Source organism: Phyllostomus discolor, chromosome 1, assembly GCF_004126475.2.
Source record: "Phyllostomus discolor isolate MPI-MPIP mPhyDis1 chromosome 1, mPhyDis1.pri.v3, whole genome shotgun sequence".
Taxonomy (NCBI): domain Eukaryota; kingdom Metazoa; phylum Chordata; class Mammalia; order Chiroptera; family Phyllostomidae; genus Phyllostomus; species Phyllostomus discolor.
In genome coordinates this window covers 161,444,316-161,471,436 of record NC_040903.2, presented here as the reverse complement: position 1 = coordinate 161,471,436, position 27,121 = coordinate 161,444,316, and the positions used below count along the sequence as shown (strand labels likewise).

Below are 27,121 nucleotides of genomic sequence, written 5' to 3'. Positions count from 1 at the left end.
CAAAGATCGAACAGAAGGAAATGTTTTCCTGGCCCATGCCCACGAATCTGGAATGATAGTCTCCTGAAGAGACACTGTGTGTGCAAGCCAGGGGAGAAAATGAGAAGCCACCAGGACTGGTAAGAAGGCTTGACCAAGTGCAGATAAAACGCCAGTATGAGGGAAATGTGTAACTTAAAAAGAGGTCACAGTATGTCTAATTCTCCAGTGAAAATGACTTAGTATTTGCTTAAGAACAATATTCGTTGTCCCAGATGTCTGGAAAAAATGTCCACTTCATATTTTTATGCAAGAAATTAAGTTGGTTCTCACTAGCATCACCAAGATTTGATGCGATGAGACTCATAGCCACAAAGCACAGGGAAGTGTGGTTGTCATTACAGCGGTTTCCAAATGTCCCAGTTCTTACACGTGTTAAGACAGATTACACTTCCCCACCCCCTTTGCTGTTCTTCACGTCCACAGGACTTGCCTGGGCCAATGGAATGAGAATAAGAGTGATGGTGTCACTCTGGTTGATGTTAACAGCCAGTGAATAATTGGCAACATTCCCTTCCTCTGGCTACAGTGACTGAGGACAAAAAAGGCAGCCCCCTGAGCCCAGGTCCCTGAGTGTCTCAGACGAACAGACCCATTTGTTGACTTGTGTTGGACATACAGCGTAGGCAAGATATAAACTTTGTTGGGCCAAGCCACTGCAACTTTGGAATTGTTATTGAAGCACAATTAGCTGGAACACACCAATATAGGAAATAACCACTCTGACCCAAAAATAATAACAAAATAAAAACCAGATTTAACTATTTAGAAGGAGGCTTTTGTATACAAAGATAATTACTTACACAGAAACCTAAAAATGTACAAACAAGAGCAAAAGTAGCAATAATGATAACAAAAAAAATAGGAATGGCAAGATTGTGGCCTCCTAGGCAGATGAAGACTATAGAAGGTGTTTTCCTATCCCAACCAGCAAATGGGGCAGCAAGATACAAATGAGATATCAGCTGTCCTCCTGTCTGCACAAGTTTCATTTTACTAGCAGAATGTCTAATAAGTTTTATGGCTGACCTTATGATAATTTCATATCTTGGAAGGTGGATATCTACCCATGACAAGTTCAAAAGCAAAGAGAATTACTGAGTAATGTCAAGCCATGTATCCTACACTTAAGGAAAAAATATAAGTTTAAAAATTTGGAAACTGTCCTTTTCCTTTTCCTTTCCTTTCCTTCCCTCAAGGCAGCCATGGGTGGTAAAGCCAGCAAGTCCAGAATTGAAGGGGCAGTTGGGGCTGAGGAGGTGGCTGGGAACTACAGGGTCATAGCCAAAGAGGCTGGCAGGGCTGGGGCCAGGGTGGTGGTCAGGGCTGAGCAGCCCCGGGGGAAATAAGCAAGTTAAAAATACATATATAAGGGGCTGGATGGCGTAGCTCAGTGGATTGAGCTCGGACTGTGAACCAAAGCATTGCAGGTTCGATTCCCAGTCAGGGCACATGCCTGGGTTGCAGGCCACGGCCCCCAGCAACCACACATTGATGTCTCTCTCTCTCTTTCTCCCTCCCTTCCCTCTCTAAAAATAAATAAATAAATAAATCTTTAAAAAAATACATATATAAGAAATATGGGAGGCATATATTTATGCTTCAAAGGCCTCTGCAGGGACATCAGGTACCACTGCAACGTATGTACATTGCCACTGATTGGCTGGCTCACTTCATTAGCATGGAGCAGCAGGCAGGTCCACAGCACCTCCAGGTCCCACTGGCCCTTCCTTCAGCTTCTCTGACTCTTGGGCCAGGTAAATGGTTAGCTTCTCCTGAGGACACCAGTGTCCCCAAAGTTGGAATCCTGGATGGAGGTGGTAAGAGTCTGACTCTGGTTCCAGTCCAGCCTCATGAACTCCAGCTTGTGCTCACGCTCCCCCATTCATAAGTCCGTCTCTCCCTGACTGCCTTTCTCATTGACTGCAGGCTCCAGCACCAGCTGCAAAGATACAGCCTTGTGTAGTGTCTTTAAACAACTGCATAAGGTCAAATTGAGATAATAAATCCTGTTCTCTGATAAGACACTGTCAATTCAGCCCTGATCACATAGTGGTCAAGACTGATCACATAGTGGTCAAGGCTCTCGCTCTGGGGCCAGAGTGCATGGGTTTGAATCAAACTCTTCTGCTTTTAGCTATGGGCAAGTTGCTTAATTGTTCCGTGCCAAGTTTCCTCCTCTGTAAAATAGCAAAATATTGAAACCTACCTTATGGGATGCCCCTAGCAACAAAGCTGTGTGAAGCCAGTTTTTATTCCTCTAAATTAAATCTCCATAACCTGTGCTACATTACATTCACATAGATTTTAAATGTTTCAAGGAAAAGACCATCATCAAAAACATTGAGATGCAAGATAGAATGTTCTGTTGACTGTAAAACCTTGGTATTTTTTGTTTACAGATTGAAAAAAGACTATTCAGCATTAGTAATTAACAATCATGTTAATGAATACAAACTAATCTATATGAAAATGACCAAATGCATTTGCCTTTCTTTCAACAGAATTTCAAAATAAACATGCAGAATTTCAAAAAAAACTAGCAAAAAGTTCTTTATTCCCTAGGAGCTGTCTAATATAGGTGTTTGACTGTTATATCTTAATAATGTGAGGAGAGTAGGAGGGTGCCTGGGTGTCGAAAGGAGTGGTGAATGCATCAATATTTGAATGTGTGTCCTCAAGTCTTTATGACACGGTTTACAGCCTTGAAGAGGACTATTTTGTGGGGTCTCTAAACATAAGAGCCACATTAATAAATAAATATAGCAAATATTTTAAAAGTACCTAGAACACTGCTTGGCACATAGTACTCAATGTTAGTGCTTGTTATTATTATTAATGTACTTGAACAGGTTTTCTTTAAAGGCTAGCTACAACTACTCTTTAGACTTTGTATGCTTTGAGTTCTTGAACTGGCCTCCTATTACTTTTCCATATGAAAAGAAGAACATTAATTTAAATCACTTGTTTACTTTGCAAACATTTGCTAGGTACTGCAGAAATACCACTTTGTGCAGAAATGTACAAAACAAGAACCCCTTTTCAAGGATACAAGTGCTATGGGAAGATGGTGCCTCATGGAACACATTTAGCTGCTGCAACAACTCTCAGGATTTAGTTCTGGGCATGCCGTTATTAAGTACTGTGAGTGAACTTTCCATGAGGCTGGATACGTTATTCCCAGCTTGTTTTCATAGTCGCAGGTCACTGGAGTCTACAAGGCTGCTGTTGACAGGAAGGTAGAGGTCTCCCTCCTTCCCTGCAGCAGCTACAGTTTCCCTGGAGCTGAAGGTTAAAAAGGATGACCTTCCTAGAGAAAGGAAAATTCTCTTCTCTCAGAAAGAGGATCAGAATGTCTGCCAGAGGTCAAAGTTTAGCCTCATTGGCCTGACTACCCACCATACTCCTCTTCTGCTGGGCCTCCTCAAATCACATTAACTCAAGACACTTGGGGAGCTCAAGGGTTTGGAGGTACAGAGTATGAAGAGATGGTCAAGCTCAAAGGTTCGTTCCGGGCCTGACTCAGTCCAAGATGGCCAGGTGTATTTAAGACTACGCAGGGGTCAATTCCCCATCAAAATGTACCTTCAGAATTTGTTTCATTGCAGCTCTTTTAAAACTCTCACACAAGTGGATAAAAACTCCAGGATTCTGCTTTTGGAATGGTCTCAGGAGACAGAAACAAGCTATCATTATTAGCTGTGTAGGATAAGAGGGAGGTTTGTGCTCCAGCCACCCATCAGTGGCTCAGGCACCACCCAGTCCACAGCAACCATCACGCTGGTCCTGGGTTTTCTTACAGAAGTTGAGTTTTAAGATGCTATGTTTCTAAAATCATACTTAATAAAAGTATGTGCACATTCATTTTTAGTACCTTAATCACTGAAGAGGGAAGGTGAACCACAAAACAGGGGTTTATAATGCACACATCTGAAGGAGGAGGAAGAAAGTTCAGAAAGGAAACATCATCCCCAAGTGATCTGGAATAACAGTTTAGCCCACTTTTTCCTAGAAAGGAACTCCTGGCATGATTCTGCCTTCTGTGGCCGGACAGCTGAGCAATCAACAGCTGAGAAGCAGCAGACAAAACTAAACGACTCACTTTTATTTGGCCTCATTAGAAGTCCATCACACAGATTTTCGGGAATTCTGCTACACCAATATCTGTAAACTCCAGGAAGTTCAATAATTTCCTTTGGAGTTTCTTCTAGGCTCTTTGTGAAAAACTTTTCTTTCCAAATTCTTATATGAAAAACAATTGAATGTGTTGAGGTCATAGAATTTAGTGTTTGATATTTCGCAACCTATTTTTAAAGCAATTTTCTTAATATCTGAGAACAGTTCATTAGAAATTGACATTACTGATCAACTGACTCTTTTTATATCTCTATACTTTTCCATTAGATTAAAAAAATAAACTATTTTCCTTAAACTTAACTATGATCATCTATGAGAACACTTTTACCAAATGAGAAAAATTCTATAGCACTTCTCACAGTTCTTGTACAACTCAAGCACATTCTCGACAAGTTGAGTTTGCTCCTTAAATTAAGCAAGTTACTGAATACCACACGGTTTTACACCTTCTAGGGCCAAAGCACCAGAATGGGAAATAGACTAAAGGAAACTCTTTAAGCACAAAGTAAAGCATCTTCATCACATGAAACAGAGCCAAGCAAAGTCAAAATTCGATATTATCTCTCTTTCTCAGTGCAGAATTATGAAGGCCAGCTTATTAATACACCGAGAAAAAAAGTTATGGCAGAAAGAGTATTGGATTGCTTCAGAAGACTGGGGTTTGGGAGCTGGCTCTAGCACTTACTGCCTCTGCAGTCTTGTAACTACATGTCACTCTCAGACCTCAGTTTCCTCACTGTGAACGGAGGATATAACCATGTGCCCCAGAGTTGTTGTGAGATTAAAATCAAGTGCTATGGGTGAAGAGTAATATGTAAACCTTAAAGTAAATCACACACTTTTCGTGGTTCTTTGCAGGGTGCACGGGGTGGGGGGGGGTGCGGGTTGCTCTAGATACCCTCCTCCTAAAGAGCAGTCTATGTCAGTGCTTGCTCAAAGCCATGATTAGCACTTGTGAACCTGGAGATCACAGAACCCAACTAAATTACTCAGCCAGTGGCCAGCACAGGCAAAGCTGGCAATCCAAACAATGAGATTTTTCTCCAGCTCAGCCCAGTGCTTCTAAGTAGCAGGGCCACCCCAACACAGAGCACAAGCTGGGCCTCCCAAAACGAATGCTCCTGGTAAATTTCCCCTTTTAAACTGGCACCCAAACTACCTGACCCATTTTCTGCTTCAGCCTCCATCTAACTCCTCGCGGGCTCCTCTGTTTATCCTCCAGCGTGTGTTCTTAACTGATCTGCTGTCCTACATGTATGTGCCCATCTCTGCGGGCTCTGACCACAGCTTCATCTTTTCCTCTTGGGTCACACCCCTCCCAAATCAGCTTGGCCCATGAGCCTTTAGAAACTCAGACATTGTACCACACCCTTAGGTAATTCCTACCTGTGGCCAAGGCCTGACATAAAATGGTTAAATTATTCCTAGCCTGTTCCTAGTTGTAGACTGTGGCCATTCTAAATAACATCTAAAGGATTTGAGGATTTTGCTTTGTGTGTGTATGTGTGTTTAATTTCAATGGCCTCTAAGCACTTCTAATTATTAAAAATTTGGAAAGAGAAAATAATAATTGCACATGGGCCTTTGGAAGTCAGGATGGTTTAGCAGAGGCTGCAAGCCACAGTTTGATTAGAAACATGGCTCCCTACACTGTCACCTCAAGGTCAACATCTCCCAACTCACACTCATATCCAGTTAAAGAAGGAAAGCAATTTGGGCATTAAGAAAACATCAAATTCTATATCCCTTTGAGAAAGGAATGGATTTCCATGATCAGAATATTAGTTTAAATCAAAACTAAGCATGCTAAAGTGTAGGAACCTGGGATAAGGGGGTGACAGCCCCCTCCAGAGTCCTCTGCTGGCGGCATATGTCATTTTTGCCTCCATTCATCCAGTCTAAGTACAGTGTCACATTCAATAAGCCTTGCATCTTCCAAAGGGTTAAGAGAAACATTTGCTTAAGGTCTTAGACCAATCAAAGCATAACTGAGAAGGAACAAGGCAAAGATATAAAAGAACACTGATCCCTAAAGTTAAAACTGAGTGCCAAGAGAATTCAGCTGGAAATTTGGCTGAGGTTAGATGGCTAGATTCAGGGAATAAATCAAGTGACATTAATATTTTTTTAATTTATCCATTCCAAAAGCAAAAGGGGGAACCTTTTGAGAACTACAAAATGGATTCATTCATTCAGCTTAGATTTACTGAATACAAAAAAAAAAAAAAAGTAAATTATAGAAAGTGATGCAAGTGGGCCAGTAGGGAAGTTGTTCTAAGGAAAGAGGAAAGATTAAGCATGCATCATTTTCTACAAAAACAATGTAATCCTTATTCTTCAGGGGTAAAAACTTAAATATATGAGCAATGCATGGCCTATGATTAGCAAATTATCCTTTGTGTTTCCCAAGGTTTCCTGGGAAATTAACTTATTCAAAACATGCTTAAAAAAAGAGGGGGAAGAAAGACAGGCAGATGCAGAGAAAAAGAAACATGAACAGAAAAAGAAGAGGCTATGGAATGAGAAGAATAAGGAAGAGATAAAAAACCATATTGAACTTTTAAGATAGGTGGAAACTATATTTCAGGAAAAAGGGAAAGGTCCAGTCGGAAAAGGACAGTGATATTTAGGATTAAAGGCCCAGAGTCAAGATCAAGATGCAATTAGTATGTGGAACGGCGCAGCCAAGACAACACAGTCCACATGGGCAGGCACAGGCTCAAAAGGGAGCTGTGCAGGATAGTTCAGAACAAATGAGAAAAAAATTAACATCCATTTAAGGAGTTAGGCAATGAGGTAATGGTAAGTCTGTAAAGGTGTTTGAACTAAGAAGTGACATCATGATAAGACTGCTTTAAGATCATTTGACAGTGAATATCCTGTTTCTATTAGGGTTCTTTGCTTCTTCACCAAAACTTCATAAATCTAATTATATAGTTTGGATTTTTATATCTTCTACATCTTTATTTAGATGCCTTGCCATATCACCAGACAAACATATACATTCACTCATCATCTTGTCCCCAAATCAGTTCCCATATTATAATTCCCTAACTTTCTCAGCATCCATACCTTAACCTTCCTTACTTTCTGTTCCTTTTCTTCTTTCCTTTCTTTCCTCTTTCCCTCCCTCCCTTCCTGGACACAGGCAATTTTTAATTACAGCTGAACTCTCCTCTCTAGTCTTGGGAATCTACCTGTTGTAATATCCACCAGCAATCCCCAATTTCAGGCTCTTATGCGATGGAGAGTAGAATAATAGTCCCTTAACTGACATCCCTTTAAATAGTATTTTTGGCATCCATCCAACTCATTCTGCACACAATACCTCTTAGCACATTTTCAAATACTCCTCATGTCTCTATGTCTTTCCTCTGGCTAGACTATCTGACTAAAATGACCTCTCACCCCTCACAGCTTGGGAAGTCCATAACTTTAAGATCCAACTCAAATTCAAGCCACATTTTCCAGGCATTTAGTCATTCTCTCCTCCATACTCCCAAGACTCTTGATAAATACCCTTATTGCAGGGGTGTTATTTACTGTGATTGTTGTGTAGCACTCTCTCCCATTAGACACTTGGTCACTAAAAGGTAGACATCGTGTTCTACTTGTCTTTGTATCCCAGCATCCAGCGTAATACCAGCCCAATTAAGTTAGTATATACATTGGCTAAATTAAAGAAACTGGTCAGTCTCTTAAGTCAAAATATAAAGTCTATTTCCTGGAAACACTCCTTATCCAATGCCCTACCCAACTTCTTCATTCAACTAACATTTCATTAACTATGTAATACACAAAGTATTTAAAAGACTATTGGTAATCTGGGCCTTTCTACAAACTCAGCCTAATAAATCACTGACCACTATGTGTATAATTTTTAAAAAACACTCAACTAATTGTAGTTCTCTGGATGTATAATCCTCCCTCATTCCTCCCTGCCTCTGCACTTGCTATTTTGTCTTTCTAAATGCTTGTCTATGTTAGAAATTCCTATTTATTCTCTAACCTTTATCTAATTGCTATCTCCTTAGTAAAGCCAGCTCTAACTTCTGTCTTTTCTGGTCTCCTGAGACCCATGTATACATGGCCATCACAGCAATCTTTACTCCATGCTGGATCAGCTTTTTCTTTTCTTTTTTATTTAAGTGGTTTTTATTGTGCCTTTTTCCATTACCATTTATCCTCATTATGCCCTCCTCCCCTTATAATCACCATGCTGTTGTCCATGCCCAAGAGTCCTTTTGCCTTTTTGCTCGATCTCTCCACCCTCTAACCCCTGCTGCCAGAACTGTCAGCCTGCTCTCCATCCATGAGTCTGTCTCTATTTTGCTTGTTTGTCCAGTTTGTTCACTAGATTCTACATATCAGTGAACTCATATGGTATTTGTATTTCTCTGACTGGCTTATTTCACTTAGCATAACATTTTCTAGGTCTATCCATGCTGTCGTCGCAAAGGGTAAAAATTTCTTTTTTACAGCCAATTAATATTCCATTGTTTCCATTGTGTAAGTGTCCCATAGTTGTTTTATCCACTCATCTACTGATGGGTACTTGGGCTGCTTCCAAATCTTGGCAATTGTAAATGACACTGCAGTGAACAGAAGGGTGCTTATATTCTTTTGAATTAGTGTTGTTTCTTTGGATAAATTTCCAGATGTAGAATCACTGGGTCCTAAGGCAGTCCATTTTTAATTTTCTGAAGCATCTCCATACTGCTTTCCACAGTGGCAGCACCAATCTGCATTCCCACCAATAGTACAAAAGGGGTCCCCTTTCTCCATATCCTGTCCATCATCTGTCAATTTACTGATGATAGCCATTCTGACCGGTGTGCGGTGATATCTCATTGTGATTTTAATTTGCATCTTTCTGATGATGAGTGACATTGAGCATGTTTTCATATGTCTACTGGAGAAGTGTCTATTCAGGTATTTTGCTGATCTTTTAATTAGGTTGTTTGGGAGTTTGGGGGGTGTTGAATTTTATAGGTTCTTCATAAATTTTGGATATTAACCCTGTATCAGATGTATGGATAAATATGTTCTCCCATTCAGTGGGTTGTCTTTTTCTATTGTTGATGATTTCCAAAGTAATCTATAGATTCAATGCAATTCCTATCAAGACACCAATGATGTATTTCACAGAACTAGAACAAATATTTCAAAAATTTATATGGAACCACGAAAGGTCCCAAAGAGCAACAGTGATCCTGAGAAAGAACAAAGTTGAATGTATCATGCTACCTAATATCAAACTATACTATTAAGGTCATAGGTCATAGTAATCAAAACAGCATGGCACTATAATAAAAACAGACACATAGATCAATGGAACAGAATGCAGAGGCCAGAAATAAACCCATGTTTTTATAATCAATTAGTATTTGACAGAGGAGACTTCCAATCAAGATAGAGGTACTCATTGAGTATGGCAAAAACATAAGGGAAGAAATGAAGGTTACACTAAGTGAAATAAAAAAAATTCATAGGCAAACAACAGTAAAGGGAAGGAAGCCAGGATTCAAATCAATGATTTGGAACATAAGGAAGAAATAAACATTCAACAAGAACAGAATAAAGAAACAAGAATCTGAAAAAATGAGGAGAGTGTAGGATGACTCTGAGACATCTCCAAAACTGACAACATCCAAATCATAGAGATTCCAGAAGGAACAGAGGAAGAACAAGAAATTGAAAACTTATTTGAAAAAATAATGAAAGAAAACTTCCCTACCTTGGCATAGGAAATATACATACAAGTCCAGGAAGCACAGAGAATCCTAAACAAGTTAGACCCAAAGAGGACCACACCGAAACACATCAAAATTAAAATGCCAAAGGTTAAAAATAAAGAGAGAATCCTAACAGCAACAAGAGAAGGTAGAGTTACCTACAAATGAATTCTCACATCAGCTGATTTCTCAAGAGAAACTTTGCAGGCAAGAAAGGATTGGCAAGAAATATTCAAAGTGATAAAAAGCAAGGACCTACAACCTAGATTACTCTATCCAGCAAAGCTATCATTTAGAATGGAAGGGCAAATAAAGTGTTTCCCAGACAAGATAAAGCTAGAGAAATTCATCATCACCAAACCATTATTACATGAAATGTTAAAGGGACTCATTTAAGAAAAAGAAGTAAAGCAAAACTATGAACATTAAAATGACAACAAACTCACAACTTTCAACAACTGAATCTAAAAAACAAAAACAAACAAACAAACAAACAAAAAACAGGAACAAACTAAGCAAACAACCAGAACAGGAACAGATCATAGATACAGAAATCATTTGGAGGGTTATCAACTGAGAAGAGAAAGGGAGGGAATGGAGGAAAAGGTGTAGGGATTAAGAAGCATAATTGGTAGGTACAAAATAGACAGGGGAATGTTAAGAATAAATAGTACAGGAAATGGAGAAGCCAAAGAACTTATATGCACGACTCATAGACATGAACTGAGCGGGGAGGTTGGGATTGATGGGAGATGGGAGGTGCCAGGTGGAGGGGGACAAAGGAGGAAAAAGTGGGACAACTGTAATAGCATAATCAATAAAATATACTTGAAAATATTTGACAGAGGAAGCAAGCACATACAATAGGCTAAAGATAACTTATGCAATAAATGGCAATCTAAAATGTTTTGCACAGCTTTTTGTTTATCAGTTTCTATAACTTCTTTGTAAACTCTTTGAGGATAGAACCCTGTTGTGTTTACCTCTGTGTTGCCAATGCTCAGCCTCAGTCCTAGAGGAGGTACAGGAGGAGAGGGAAGGAGAAATGACAAAAGTAGCTCCCATTTATGAGCACCTCTATTATCGCACTTTGCTCTTAGCACATTACACAGAGTACTCCTTTAAGGGGGGTATTCCTGTTAAGCCTATTACATATAAAACTAAGATAACAGTCACAAATCTAGTAAGTGAAGAAGCCTAAGACCCTCATCCAAGCAGAATGGCTTTGGCATATTGCCTTTCTGGCGTGGAGGTCAGCAGACTTTTTCTGCAAAGGGTGAGAGAGTAAATATTTTAGGTTTTGTGGGCTATTCAGTCTCTGTCTGTAACACCACTCAGCTGTGCTGTTACAGTGCAAAAGCAGCCATGACTAATTATGGCTGTGCCCCAGCAAAAGTTTATTTCACAAAAACAGGTGGCAAGTCTAATTAAGCCTGTAGGCCAGTCTTCTCATCTTAGTTCTACAGACTCAATAAATGTTCATCAAATTAAATTGGATCTAACAGTGTTGGAAACCAAAACCACCTCTCTGCCCTTGGACGATTCCTTTATCTTAGCCTAAAGCTGCCAGTCAGTCATTGCAGTCTTTAAGACATTACCTGGCAGACCAATCCATTGTTGGCACTCAGTAACCAATTGCAGAACTGAACTGAATGGGGTGGGATGGAAATGAGGCTCTGAAGCCGATCTTTGTGCTAAGATACCACCCTCCCAACGCTCCCTCAAGAAACTATTAGATCTTAGCTAGATGTCTCTACACCCAGCACTGACAAATAAACAACCTTTACTTCTAAGAAGAAAAAATACCTCCAGGCTTCATTCTGTATCCAACTTCTATCTGGCCTTCATCTCAGGTATCTGATGTTATTAGTATAAAAAAAATTACTCGAAAGCAGCAGGTAAATCGAAGAGGCTTCCACACAGAAGTGGGCCACACATTTCAACCTGAGCAGTGAAGACTTCCTGGTGTTCCATCCAGAGTGTTGTCCCACAGCAGTTGTGAGCACTGCTCAAATCTAGACATTTTTATACAATAATCAGAAAAACGGATAGGGGTAAAAAAAGATGAAAAGGGGAAGATTATTGAATTATAAACTTCTTGAGGTCAGGAGCCTTGTAATATTCACCTTTGCCTCACCAGAATGCCTGGCATATTAGCAGACCAAGAAATGTTGGTGAATGAAAAAATGAATTTAATGAAGCCAAGAATTTAGATAGTTAACTTTGCTAAAACACACCCATTCTCCAAACCCCCTCAAGCATGCTTCAGATTCAGAAAGATCCTTGTGGAAGTTGTAGATTGTCCAGCTGGGAGTGGGAGAGCAACCCACGCCCTCACTTCCTCCAGCAGACTCACCATCTTGAGTGTTTGGACTCAGGATTTGGGTCCGAAATTCCTGCAGGCTAATTCCCAGACACTTGCAAACTTCCTCGGGGCTGTATGGCTCCGGGTGAAGAGCATCCTCTGTGATCAGCAGCATTTCTTCCAGACTGACCCCAAGGTCGGCCTGCACCTCCTCCAGCCGCAACACTTGACCCCATTGCAAGCCTTTGTACTTAGCCAGGAGCTGCAAGTTGAAACCAAGAGAATGGTCAGTGTTCACTGCAGAAATTGATGAGTGGTACTTTAATTAGTCAGATTCAACTTCAAGCTGTTTTTGTTTTATTCTGTTTTTTTTCCACTCAACCTATCCACATTTCCCACCATTGCACACTGGGTTCAGATGTTTGGAATTAAGCATGCTTGTATGACAGTCACAGGCTAGTTAAGTATTTTTCTTAAAAAAATAAAAATAAAAACCAATATTCCACCAATTTTTTGCCTGTCACCACTTTTCCTCAGGGCTATTTCTTTGAATAATTTTGTTCTTTTATCCCTTAATATATCACTCTCTGTAAAGCCTATAAAAAAAAAAACACAAAACCTACTCAAATCTCTCATGACCTGGGTCCTGAGGTGGACACTGTATGCCCAATTTCATTAGAGCACTTCCTGTTTACTACATGCCTCTTTGAAATGGCAAATGAATTTAAGTATCTGGGTGTTTGGAATAAAGTCCCAGATTTTAAATAAAAACCTCATTGGTGACCTTATGAACATCCATTGCATTAGGTTGCTGGTACTGGTAGAGCTGTATGTTTCTCCACCCTCAAGAAAAGTCTGGCTTCCAGTTGCATTCTGAGGCACCCCCTCCATCCTCTGAAGGCAGTTGAGTACAGACCAAACCTTTGTGACCAGGTCCACTCACTGGAACCCCCATCCAGAATCTGTTTCCCTCACTCCCCACAAACCACTAACTGAGCCCTTCAGAGCAGGTTGGAAACAATCAAAACAGCAAAGATCTCTCTCTTCCGGAGGTCTGTAAAAGTCAGTCCCTGGGTGTGGAGACAGCAGGTGCAGACAGCACAAGCAGCAAAAAGAAGCAAGCTGAAGAAGGGGAAGTCAGTCTTCAAGGCAATGTGCATCTGATTTACTCGCCTATTATGCTGATGATTTGATTTTCTTTCTTTCCAATAGGAAGCAGGGTTTACCAAAAGACCATTGTATTCTGCTTAGGGCTACTCACTTCTGACAAATGTTAATAACATCAGTTCTTATATTCATTAATCTTCTTTATAAACCTCTGGCTCATACATTTGAAAGGAGTTAATGATTTCAGGCAGAACTTGGAAAAGAGACAATAGGTTTATATTTTCCTGTTCAATGATTTCACAGAACCTGGTGTCGTTTTTAAAACAAAAACACAAACAAAAACTGTTCTTCTGACCTTGTTTGCTTAGCACATTTTGTTAGTGTTTATTAGTGGTGTTAGATTTGATACCTCTACAGACTGACCTATTCATTCACTTAATTTATTCATTCATGGTCTATATTCCAAAAATAAAATTTCAGAAAACTTATAAAGGCATATATAATTCAAGAGAAAAACATATAATGTATTTATTTTATACAGAAAAAGAGGTGGAGTTGATGATCTCCAAGAACGATGCTTTCTCGAAATATAAGCCCAAACCCAACTGAGATAAGCAATGAAGCTTGTATGGTGCTACAAAATTATTCAAAATGTGCTTTTTTATTTCTTTTCATCTTTGGCAGCTCTGTGAGATAGGTGCTACTACCCTATTTAAGAGATGAGAGTAAGTGACTTGCCCAAAGAAACAAAGTTGGAAGTTGAACCCAGGTCCTGTAACTCACTTCCACAAGGCCACATTCTCGGTGACGTCTGGCTGACATCTACTTCCTGCTACTCCTATTAGTTTAAATCACCACTCAGTCGTAGAAATGGTTTTCAAAGGATAAACTAAGGTTGGTGTTAGAAGTAAACATTCCAGTGATTTAAAAAACACTTTGATAGATGTATCCCTTCAAAGAAGAAGGACAAGGAGAAGGAGAAAAAGAAGAAAACACCAAAGAATGGCTCCCAAGTAATGAGAATGAGCCGGTCCTAAGAACCTTTCAGTCAGCAATGATCTCTAAATTCCCACAGTCGCCTCAGGTGCTACATCCCAGGAAACTGGCGCACAGATGTGTGGGGAGAAAGTCTGGAAGGGATACCTGGTGCCTAACAAGGTTGTCAAAGGCAGCCTCCCTGTGTGCCTTTCTAGCACAGACAGAGGCCCTGACATACAGAGGTTCATGTCCACTCCAGCAATATCCCAGCTTGCTGTTGGATTTGCCTAGCCTTCAGCGGGAGGATCCACATAGCCAATTTGGTGTGTATTTCAGTAAGAATGACATCTACCACATGCCCTCAACGACAGCTGCACAGCCTTAAGCCACTGAGCATGTACACTACATTGTGGGAGTAAACTAGAAAAGCCACTTAAGCCCTTTGAAATTTGGCTCAGGAAACAGAAGGATGACTTGCATATGAGGGAAGGGGGTGGGTAAGATCTGTTGCTCAAAGACAGAACTTCGTGCAGGAATTTGCCACTTACAGCCCTGGTGGCTGGCCCACTTCACATTGGTGAAGCAGGGCTGTGAATCAGGGATATGGGTCATTTCATCACAAGTTCCTCACTTTAACAGCAAGGTGGGAAAAATCAAAGAAAGCAGTTCTTTGTCAACACATTTTCTTTTCACCACAGAAAACATTAGTGTTCCTATGAGATACTACTTCCAGGAGGTCCCTGAGCCTGTTCTGTGCTCTGTGGACAAGAAAGCAGGAAACAAGTGCTTTGTCCACAGTCATGGAAAGAGGCAGATAAATAGCCCGTCTTAAGTTGGTTCCACTTGGAAGAAGAACCTAAGACAAGAACTTGAAACCCAGATACACTGGTAGAGGGAGGAGAGTGAGACTGGAAGAGAAGCCAATGAGGTGCACTGATGTGGTCGGGTGAGGCGGGGCCTGACGGATCCTCTAGGACCAGTATAAGTACACCTCAGATGTCATCTACCCATGGGCAAGAAAGCTGGGCCATTTACCCACTGATTCTCATCTGTCATTGATTGAAGGCTGCTTCCAAAGGGAATTAGCTCACTAGCACTTCCAGGTTGTCCCAGGTACAAACCAGGCACTCTCCTGCAGTTAGTCTGAGCGTCACCGGGACTTCCAGTAAGAGAGTAGGGTAGAAAGGAGACTGCTAAGACAGGGGCCTGTCTGTCAGACCCACCTCTTTGACTTTCTCATGACATGTGGTGCTATTAACAAACCAATGGGAAAAGTACCAAGTTAGGCTCCTCACCAGGTCAGCAAAGGGTAAAATTTCTAATCCCTTTCTGTGTTACCTCAAAAACAACTCATCCAAGTTTTTTCCCACACAGTAAAAGCAGCTGTGTTGTTGTTTCCGATTATAAAACTCACACACCATTTTTCTAAAACTCCAAAAAACATCCAGTTCAAAGTATTAAAAAAATTAAAGTAAAATAAATAATCTGTAATAGCCCAATGAGATAACTGCCAACTGCCATTTTGATAGCCATCCTATCATACATTTCTCCATGCACACTTTATGCACACCTACAAACATGTAGTTTGAAATAAATGGGATCATACATAGCTGTTTTTATTGCCCATACTTCTTTGTTTTGCTCATCTCCCCCTCACCTCTTTCCAACTACATCCATGTTCTCTACATTGGTTTGCAGGCCACAGAAGAAATCTACACAGCTGGGCACAATGGATCTCCTCACTGCACCTTCAGCATGGGCTGACCATGCATCCCCAAGCAGCATGCTCTGGGTGCCTAACTCCTAAGAGACACAACGGAAGGAGGAGGGGCAAAGAGAGATGTGGACTCCTGTGCTTACTTAAAACAAATCACAACCTACCTTGGCAGGAAATTCCCAGGTAAAGTGGGACACTTAATGGCTACTTCATAAGCTACTGTGAAGACTATATAAGATAATAAAGACATCTAGCACCTTTCCCAGCCCAGAGAGAGGCACTCTGCAAGGGTCCGGTTTCCTTCCCTCTCCACGTGCACTGCCTCTCTAGCTAGTTCTATCCCACCTGACACTTTCCCCTGGGTCTTCAAACATATACAGATGTTTCCTGTCTCAAGACATTTTATTCCTAAAGCTACTACTCTTCAGTTCTCCCTCTCTTTCACTGTCCAACAACTAGGCCCAGCGGCCCAGGGGCACTGCTTCCCGGCCCTCAGTAGCCACTCAAACTGTCGAGTATGGCTTCCTGGAGGCCCTTCCTTATCTCCAAAACCACTTCCAAAGCCACTGGGTTTTTCCCAGTCCTGTTGTTCCTTAAGGAATCAGTGGCTCTGAAACTCTTCATTATCTATCTTCATGTTCCCGGTTTCATTGGCTTCTGTAGCAATGAATTTTCCTGGTTTCCCTCTCATTCCCCTGGTCCTTATATAAAATTCATCCATGACTCACTTTTCTCCCCTCATTATTCAACTGAAGCCCTCTCCCAGTTTCAACCTCTGGCCTGTTGATCTCCTCTTGCCACACTCTTTCTCTCAGCAATCTGAACTAAGCTCTTGGTTTCAACTATTATCTCAAAACAAATACATCGGAAGGCTATAGCCCTAGCCCAGGGATACAATCCAAGCTCAAATATCTAATCACTTATAAAAAAATTCCATGAGGAAATTTCATCGCCTCCCACTTTCCAGTCGCCTTCCTTGCTATCTTCTCCAAACCCGGCAGGGGCAGTGCTTTCCCTCCGTCATTTCAGTGGGAAACTGCAGCCCTACGGACTCAACACTTTGCCTTCATCTGCATGCAATGAGTGTTACTGAGCATCTACTACTTCTCAAGCCCTCAGCGGACAGCAGTGAATAAGGCACTCAGGGCTCCGGACCTCATGGGGCTCAGTACCCAAGAAGGCAGATGTTTAATAATTACACAGTGAAGAAGTAAATCTAAATGTGATAAACTGCTACAATAGAAAAATACAGGATGTGGTAAGAGCATGTAAAAGGACATTTAACACAAAGGAAGTAGGGAGGGTAGTCAAGGAAAACTTCCTCCAAACAATAGTGTCTATGCCCAAAGGAAGACAGAAACCCAATCACAGGAAGCCTCAAACCTGACCCTTTAGTATGTCCAGTCATAGCATCCCTCATATCCCTCCCTTTTTATCCCATCCTCACTGACACTTTAAGACCCACTTGTCTTCCTGCTGCCAGATTAATATTTCCAAAAAACCTTGCTAACAACACTAGTGGCTCCTCCCGCTTGCAGGACCAAGCCTGGGTGATCCTCAGCACAGCACTGAAGGCCCTGCCACCACCTGGTCCACCACACACACCATCCCTATTCCCCAGTCTGTGCGTCCTCTGCCCTGCAGCTTGGACTTACCAGGCTAGGAATACTCCACACTAGAGTTCTGGCAGAGTGTGCTCAACTGAATCAACAGTCTCAGTGAAACTGGCTACATTCTGGGGTTATTTGGGTTTTCCTCACTCACATTCAAGGAAACTGCCAAAGCCCTGAGAATGTTATGCCCACTTTTCCTCACAGTCTATCGCTGGACAGAGAATAAGTTCCATATTGACCACTAAGTAGCAGGAGCTAAAAAAAACTGGATGTGTCATGGCCCTTGACCAAACGGGCTCTGTAAGAAATCACAGCATAAATTTTCCTTGAAGTGTCAAAGGACCACATGAAACTCTGCAGTGCTTCACATATTGCCACAAGGAGCTCAGGGTATGCAAATAGCAGTACTAAAATTTCTCTTCCCTTTTTGATTTCCCATATTTATTATTGGCATAACACGTTATCCCTCAATATAATTAAAGGATATTCTCTTTTATAGACATAAAACATTTCTGGAAAAGTTTAAGCCACTGAATACATGTAAAATATGAAAAATTTTGTGCTCATCAAAGATGTCTGGCCACTTTGTAAATTTAAGAACATAAAAATGTGCTTCACTTAGAAGTATCATTTATACAACCATATGAATTCACTCATATGTGGAATCTAATGAACAAACTGAACTAACAAGGAAAATGGGGACAGGCTCATAGATGGAGAGCAGGATGACAGCTAATGGGAGGGGGCTTAGGGGGTGGAGGGATTAAACAAAAGGGGAAAAGGACTCATGGACAGGGACAGCAGTGTGGTGATTGCTGGAGGAAGGGGGGTGTAAGGGGACTAAATGGTAGTGGAAAAAATACAATAAAGATTAAATAAAAAATAAAATTAAATTAATTTTTTAAAGTATCATTTACGCAAGTGATGATTATAAATCTCTGTTGACTTTGCTTTTATTTAGTCCAAATGGCTCTACAAGACTGACTTTTAATGATGTTCCATTAATTAGTTTTTGGAACCTGCTGGAAAAAAAGGAGGGGGAAGAAGAGAGAGGGAGAGAAAGAAAATTTAAGAATAAAAGATAGAGCCCTGACCAGTGTAGCTCAGTAGGTTAGAGTGTTGTCCCATACACCAAAAGGTTGAGGGTTTGATTCCCAGTCAGGGCACATACCTAGGCTGTGGGTTCAGTCCCTGGTCAGTTAGGGTGCATGCAAGAAACGACCAATCAATGTTTTTCTCTCACATGGATACATTGATGTTTCTCTCCCTCTCTCTCTCCCTCCCTTCCTCTCTCTCTCTCTCAAAACATCAATAAGCATATCCTCAGGTGAAGAATAACAAAAAAGAATAGAATAGAAGACAGACCAAAGGGATGGTTACCAGAAGGGAGGGGGTGGGGATATGAGTAAAACAAGTGAAGGGGAATACGGTCAATAATGCTATGCTGTCTGCTTGGTGACGGATGATTACTAGAATTAGTGGGGTGATCCCACTGTAAGGTATAAAAATGTCAAATCACTATATTTTACACCTGAAACTAATATAACTAGTATAATATCGTATACTAACAACTTAAATAAGATTCTTTTAAAGAATAGAAGAAACTATTAACATTAAGGCAAAACAAAGTAAAACCACCTTTACTGATTTAGTGTACTTCCCTGTACTTAGAATAAAAGGTACTTATTGTCAAAATAGAGGTTTAGAGAGGAAAAAGAAGAAGAAAAATGTTATTCATTACAGTTTTGGCATATGCAACTTTATCTAGTCAGTCTCATTTTCAACACTATCCCGAGAAGGCATTTCTCCATTGACACTTCGTTTTATTGTCTGAAAACAAAGTTTGTGCAGATTTAGACAAGCTTCTTTACCTTTTTAATATGGGAGTTTAGTTCCTGATTTAATGAGACCATTTCCAAACAAAAATCATATTCGTTCACAAATTACTGAAAATGGGAAAATGGAACTATGGTGTAAGGTATTATATATGCTTAGCAGAATTCTAGCCAATATTCCTAGGCAAAACCATAATCTCAACATGAAGATCTGTGTGTGTAGATCATGTTAGCAGTTTTATCTTTATTTCCTCTTTATACATAATCTTGGATTCAGTGATTTGCTGCAACATGGTTTAGAGAACATTCTCTACCTTAATAAAGTTTTTCACTTTTTTCCCTTACATATCTTTAAAAAGAGAAAAACTCAGAGTATTTAAAACAATGTGTTTTATCTACAATTGTGAGGAGCATGAGGCAAAAAGCCAAATTCAGATGCCAATTTTGCTGACCAAAGCTCCTCTAAAACACATACGGAGTGTACAGTTAAACTCAGAAGCCATCCTCAAGAACAGGAGGTTCTGCAGTGAATTAAGGTTTTCAGCTACTGCTTTCAAAAGAGATGTACTTTTTATAGTTAACTCTCAAAAGACATCCCCCTTGTCCTGACAACTTTCCCTACAAAGAGATTCAGCATCAACATTTTACTTCTCACTTTCTTCTTGAATCCTTACAAGAGAGTAGTCACAACATGAAGCCATTTTACATTTTCATCCTTGTTCTAGCTCATGTATGGATCTCTTACAGGATACCTAATTTCGTGATAAAACTTTGAAAACAATGTTGTGTATGTCTGAGGTCTCCTCAGGAAGGCAACACTTAGTCATCGACCACAAAATAACTAGCCAACATGAATAAGCCCTCAAACAAATAAGACACTAATTTCTTCCATCTCCTGAAAGAGGAAGCTTCTCCTAAAGGAAAAGAAAAGGTCACTGAAGCCTTGGTATTGAAAAGTTTACTGTACTACTTCTTCTCGTATATATATTAATTAAATACTGTGCAAGTTTAATATTAAAACACATCTTTTACATAATTTTTAGAAATTTTATGAGCAAATTCCAAATTTTAAAAACTTTAAATTTTAAAAGAAAATTATTTTTAAAAAAAGGTTTAACTCCAAAATTTTCCAGGAAAAAAAAAACTCATTTTTTCTGGTTCTTCATATCTCTACTCTCCTCAACCTCACAAACCTCACGGGGTGAGTGGAAGGGGCGAAGGAACAAGTCAGTTAAAGGGGAGAACTACACCCTGCACATCTCCAGGGTGGCTAGCCCAGGGCTGGGCACACAACATGCACTTGTAAAAAACTGTGAAACTGGGCAGGTACACAGGGAGTAGTCATTCATTTATTCAACAAATGTTTGCCTGGTGCCTACTTCAGTCTAAGCACAATGCCAGGGATTAGGAATATAAAATGGACACAGTCTTGGCTCTCAGGTAAAATCAAATCAGAAAGAAAAGGCAGACATTAAACAATTGTTATAGTACCATTACTGAGATGCGAAATACAAAAGGGGCCCTACCTTAGTCTGGGGATAAGGAAGTCAGGGAAGGCTTTGCTGAGAGAGATGCAGGCTGAGACTTCAAAGAGGGCTGGAGGAAGAGTGTTCTGGGCATGTGCAAAGTCACTGAGGCGAGAGTGAACATCAGGGCCAGAGTGCAATGGAGCAAGGGAGAGAGGGGGACGCTGGGAGAGGAAGCAGATGAGGTGCACAGGCCTTGGATCTGGCAGGGCTCTCCAGGGGCTGAAGAGGACTTTTACTTCACTGCAATGAAATGGAGCTTTTGAAAGGTGTTATGCAGGAGAAGTACCCAAGCAGATTTAAATTTCTAAACCATCTTTCTAACTGGTTTTTGAAGAATGGTTGGGAGGAAGCACAGTGGAGCTCCCCAGATTCCACTCCCCAGCTGCCAGCCTCAATTCTCTCCAACTTTCTAATCATGTCACAGGCTTTTTCTGGACCTTCCGTAACATTTAATTTCTGTGTCATGTTTTGGAGCACCTGGTTACATACCACCTGATCATATAATAACCATCTTCTATTTCTTTTTTTCTTTTCTGTCTCTCTCTTTTTTTTTTTTACTTTTCAATTATAGTTGACATTCAATATTTTTCTGTTAATTTCAGGTATACAACATAGTGGTTAGACATTTATGTAATTTACAAAGGGAATTTTTATCCCCATAACTTTAACTCTTTACTCTCTCAATTCTTATGTTCTGTAACCTTTTGTATGCTGTTCTTCATACTTCCTAAGGAGATTTAAGCCTTAACTGGCAAGGGTCTTCTAAACCATGGAACAAAGAATTGGCAAGACTTTCTCTTGCTTGGGTTTCCCTAGTAGACACGTAGAAGTCTTCTGGGCACAGGGAGGGCTACGCCAGGCCCATATTTTTAAAGTAACCAGTGATGGCCCAGTACAAAATGGTGCATGTAAGAGAACCATGGGGTGAGGCTGCTGTCACTTTTATTGAGGAAACAAGACCAGTTTGGTCACTTCCCATCAATCACCTCCAACTATCTTTCCACCCATAGACCTAAACCACAGCCCGTGTCTCACATACATAAGCTGTCCCCTTTGACCCAGTGCCACCCTACAAGACACAACTTTGAAGTTCATACAGCTTCCCAATAGCTAAAGGTTGCACTCTTATAGGCTTATTTATCTCCTGAGTTTGGCACTGGATTGCTCACCCAAAGACCTTCAGTCAGAACATTGCTGCAGTCAGAATGTTTCCCTAAATTTTAGGTAAAGAGACAAAGTAATAGGGAGCAAAGAGAAAAAGAATGAGAGAAAGCTTACTTAAGTTTCACTAGTTTGCTAAGTCCCTACCTTTGCAGCCAGCCGACACTCCATCACCCTGGTGTTGAAGTGGGAAGTTGCCGCCTTATTCATTTCCACACAACTGTTGGCAATCACAAACACTGCTCCACTTGGGAGTTTCACATCGGTTGCCCTCAGAGGACTAAATTCAATTAACTTGGCCTATTGGAGGAAATATGACACGTAAGATATGATGTATTCAAATTCAGAAAATTGTTAACCATTTATGCACTTACATACCTTGGTAAACTTTTTCCTAAAAATGCATTCATTCCCTCAAATATTATTTACTGACTTTCTGCTACCACACTAGGCATTAGAGATACAACAGTGAACAGGACAGACTGTCCCTGTCCTCACAGAGCTTACAACCTGGTGGGAAAGGCAGTCAAGTGGACAAGTACATTCCAGTCTGTGTTACATGGTAGCAAGGTGCAAGTGCTATACAGACACATACTTGAAGCACCTGATCAGATACAGCCTAATGTAGGCTCCTTCGAAAAAAAGGGAAATTTAAACTAAGCCTTAAAAGATAAGCAAAAGCAGGGCAAGCAAACAGTTTCTTTGCCAGATCAGGATGTCAAGAAGAGGGAAGAGCATAGGCAAGTGCAGAGGTGGAAAAACACCATGAGGTGTTAATAGAGCTTTGGGAATTGAAAGTCAGCTGCTGCTTCGAGTTTGAGGGGTGACGAGTGGCGAGAGGGTAGGTAGGAGGGGTAAAGCAGGGGCCAGATAGTGAAGTGCTTTGTAAGCCCAACAAATTGGGACTTTGTTCAGATTCAGTATCTAACTTACATCAACATCAGGACTCTTGCCCGATGTTAACATTATGCCTGCTTGTCAGGTCTCATCCAAAACACCCAGAGTATTTGCTTAGCATTAAACCAAATTTACTCATGCCTCATGCCTTTGGCTTAGGAGAATCAACAACAAATACTATTAATAAGAAAAAATCCAGGTATTCTGGGAAAATAGCCAAGCCTGTAGGAATCCGATGAAAAACTAAGAAAAGATTTTAAAGACATGTCTGCTTCCACTTTGGAGATGGGCAGTTTAAGACCAACAACCCAAACCTCTGCTCTGCCTAAGGGAGGTGATAGCCAAGGGGAAGTGGTATCCAGCTAAGGAATTCATTCCTGGGTTACTATCAACATTCTTTTCCTCACCACTAAAGCCCCAAAAATGTTGACACAGAAAAATGATACCGAAGAGTAAATTACAAAAAGAGGGGTTGTGAATATATGTGGTAAGAAAAGTAACATTTGGGTTTAAAACCAACATGAAAATGCCATGAGATGAAGTGATTTGGGACAAGAGAAGGAAAAGAGGTCTCAATAAATAGGGAGTTGAGAAATCTCATCCTAACAATGAATTAGAAAAAAAAAAAAACCTATGCACAAGAGGAAAACAGACTTGAGGTACCATTCTGGAAGCTTAAGGGAATGGAGATCAACATGAAACAGAAGAGGTGAAGTGGTGGTAGTTGTGAATTACAAAGAAGTTGAGAAATACAACCCCACAACAGAGTTTAATAGAATAAGCTGCCCCAAACCAAGCACCCTGGGGATCTCATAGCCTTCCTCTCCGGGTGAATTTCCCCTAGCTGATACTCCCAAAGAGCTCAATGCCACCTACGGTTCCTTCTTCTGCAAGAAATGATATGGACTGGTCCATCCCTCCTCCTTCGGTGCCAATATAACGCTCACTCCTGGCACAGATTTCTGCAAGTTCCACCTGAAAAAGTAAAATTGGTTCACACTGTGAGTACAATCATAATCTATTTTTTATTCACTTCTTATTCCAGACACGACAGATAGGTTAGCCAGCTGTGAACAACTGAGAGCGGTTGCCTGGAGCTGTGTGTTAACAACTCCAAGACTACCATTGAGCTCAGTAGGGTCAATTAATGCCTGCTGTGGGATGGAAGGAGATAATGACCATGCACACCACATATTCACTACCCCTAACTGACTCCACAGGGCAAGCAGTTTCTCTCACCTTTCTATTCTCTCCATCCCTCTCTAGACTGTTATCACCAAAAATCTCATGTGGGCAATCATTCATTTCTGCCTCAGCTCCCCTTATAATCTGACAGTGGACATTCCACAGTCTCCCCACAGTCCAAGTGGGTTCATCTGACTTTATTTCCCGGTCCAAAGTAATGCTGTCTCTGTCACATTTCCATTAAATGTAAGAATCAGAACTAGTGTCATCTTACCAAACACATCTTCACTACCAAGATAAAGAGGACCAGAATACGAACACATTTCTAATCCAAATTGAAAATGTCAAAATATTTGTTTAAGAATCTTCAATGGCTTCCTATCAATTAAGTTCAAACTCCTTAACCTAGCATTCCAAAGTCTTCCAAAAATTGTACAGCCAGTGTGTATATGTGTACCACTCTTTTCCAGTTAGATTTGTCTCCTTTACTATTTCACACATTAAGTCTTTCTCTCACATAAATCCTATTGCCATTCAATACCCAGCTTATTGGCTGTCTACTATAGGCAAGTCATTGGGCTGGCCACTCAAAGGGTGTCATCACAGAATGTCCCTCAAATTCCCACTATAACATCCCCTTACCCTGAACTCCTACAACATAGTGAGTACATCTGTTTACTCACTCTACTATTCATTCATTCATTCATTTTTTTCTTTCTCCTAAGACTTGATCCAGGCCCTATTTCTCACCTGTTTTACTGGAAGATCCTCTTCATTCTGAAACACTGATATGGTCATCCCTTGCCAATGCCTTGATGCTCAGACTCCTCAGCACGGCACACAACATCTTTAATAACTTATCCCTTGCTCACTTCTCCACCCTGCTCTGCCACCCCTAGCCCAGTAAACCCTAAGCTCAGACCAGCAGGAATACAGAACAAATGCTATTCTTCATCACCCCCAGGTTCTCTCACCTTTCAGTGCCTTTAAAAGTGTGGTTTTCTGTCCTCGTCACTCAGTACTCCTCTGTCTAGGATCTCCCATTATTATCAGGATCAATTTAAGCATCACCTCCCCTGCAGCCCACACCACCACCCAAATCCACACACACCACATAACCTCTCCTCTGCACTCCCTGTAGTAACTTTATTCTCATTTATCAAACCAGGCTTTAAGTGTTGGTTTACTTGTCTCTTGATCCACCAGTCTATGAGAGTCCACACAGTGCCCAGATCAGAGCCCACGTAACTAACATGACTGAATCACATAGCGTTTATTATTGGTCTTTAATCATGTCAGGTTTCAACGACATCACATTTCCCCAAAACACTGTCAGTCCTACTAGACACAAATAAAGTAAGTGTTTCTTTTGTATCCCCTACTTCACACAGTGCTGAGCACACAGTAAGTGTTCAATGAACACCTGCTGCTTTCACTCTCTGAGAAAAGCTGCCCCTAAAACCACCTGACACAATCTGTGTTATATTCCTTGTCGGTCATGTGGATTCACTAACATTAACTTTGCCTTGTGGCACAAGGTAAATTTGGAATTTTGACATAATGGGCATTGCATGTTGGGCAGCTGACAACACAGAACCAGTGACCTGTCCAAAACAGGCACTTGGATTTTAAAATGTAAACGAACAATAAACCCTGGTGAAGAAGTTCATGCCTCACTAAGTGAGGAATGACAAGACCTGGGTTCCCACCTAACTGTGACCCTGGGCTAATGTGAAAAATCACACCAGACACAAAACCACAAGAACAGCCACATTTACATGCAGTTTATTTGCTTTGTGAGCATTATCTCCCTAGGCCTCCAAACAACACTCTGCTTACCCTCACTCGACAGATGAGGAAAATGGGTCTTGGAACACATAACAGAAAATGGAGGAGCCAGCAACTGAACCTCATCTGCATGACTCCAAAGCCTGTGTTCTTTTCACATTGGACTTCTCTCCCAAGTCTCACCCCTGACAAATGGAGATAACAACTTTTCTTCCCACTACCTCCAATGGGTGTGCAATGACGAGTGAGATCACCAAAATTTAAGTATTCTCCCTCTTAGGAGGAAAAAAAATTGAAGTGTCAAGAAATGTATAAGCTTATTGTTTTATTTTATTGTCAGGTTTTTTTAAAATTATTGTTCAAATACAGTTGTCTCCATTTTCCCACCACTACTCCCTCCCACTCTACCCACCTCCACCAACCACACTCAATACTACCCCCATTTGGCTTTGTCAATGTGTCTTTTAAACATGTTCCTTAATGACCTTTTCCCCTTTTCCCCCTATTATCCCCTCCCACCTCCCCCTGGTTACTGTTAGTCTGTTCTTTATTTCAGTGTCTCTGGTTCTATTTTGCTTGCTTGTTTGTTTTGTTGATTAGGTTATAGGTGAGATCATATGGTATTTGTCTTTCACTGCCTGGCTTATTTCACTCAGCATAATGCTCTCCAGATCCATCCATGCTGTTGTAAAGGGTCGTAGCTACTTCTTTCTTCCTGCTGTGTAGTATTCCATCATGTACATGTACCACAGTTTTTTCACGCACTCATTTACTGATGGGCACTTAGGTTGCTTATAGCACTTGGCTATTGTAAATTGTTCTGCTATGAACATTGGGGTGCATAGGCTCTTTTGAATTGGTGTTTCAGAATTCTTAGGGTATAATCTCAGCAGTGGAACTGCTGGGTCAAAAGGCAGTTCCATTTTTAGTTTTTTAAGGAAATTCCCTACTGTTTTCCACAGTGCCTGCACCAGTCTGCATTCCCACGAACAGTGTACTAGGGTTCCCTTTTCTCCACAACTTTGTCTACACTTGTTGTTTGTTGATTTGGGTATGATGGCCATTCTGACAGGTGTGAAGTGGTATCTCACTGTG

At 40.8% G+C, this 27,121-nt stretch overlaps 1 protein-coding gene across 2 annotated transcripts in view; it reads right to left on the bottom strand.

The window, feature by feature from the left end:
• GALK2 (galactokinase 2) overlaps positions 1–27,121 on the bottom strand; it is a 130,764-nt gene that overhangs the window by 23,959 nt on the left and 79,684 nt on the right. For both annotated transcript variants that reach the window (XM_028505938.2, XM_028505939.2), the window contains exons 6-8: positions 23,930–24,028; positions 22,304–22,456; positions 12,268–12,478 (exon numbers count right to left, since the gene is read on the bottom strand). In XM_028505938.2, the coding sequence (XP_028361739.1) occupies positions 12,268–12,478; positions 22,304–22,456; positions 23,930–24,028 (463 nt within the window). The remainder of the gene's footprint in view (positions 1–12,267; positions 12,479–22,303; positions 22,457–23,929; positions 24,029–27,121) is intronic.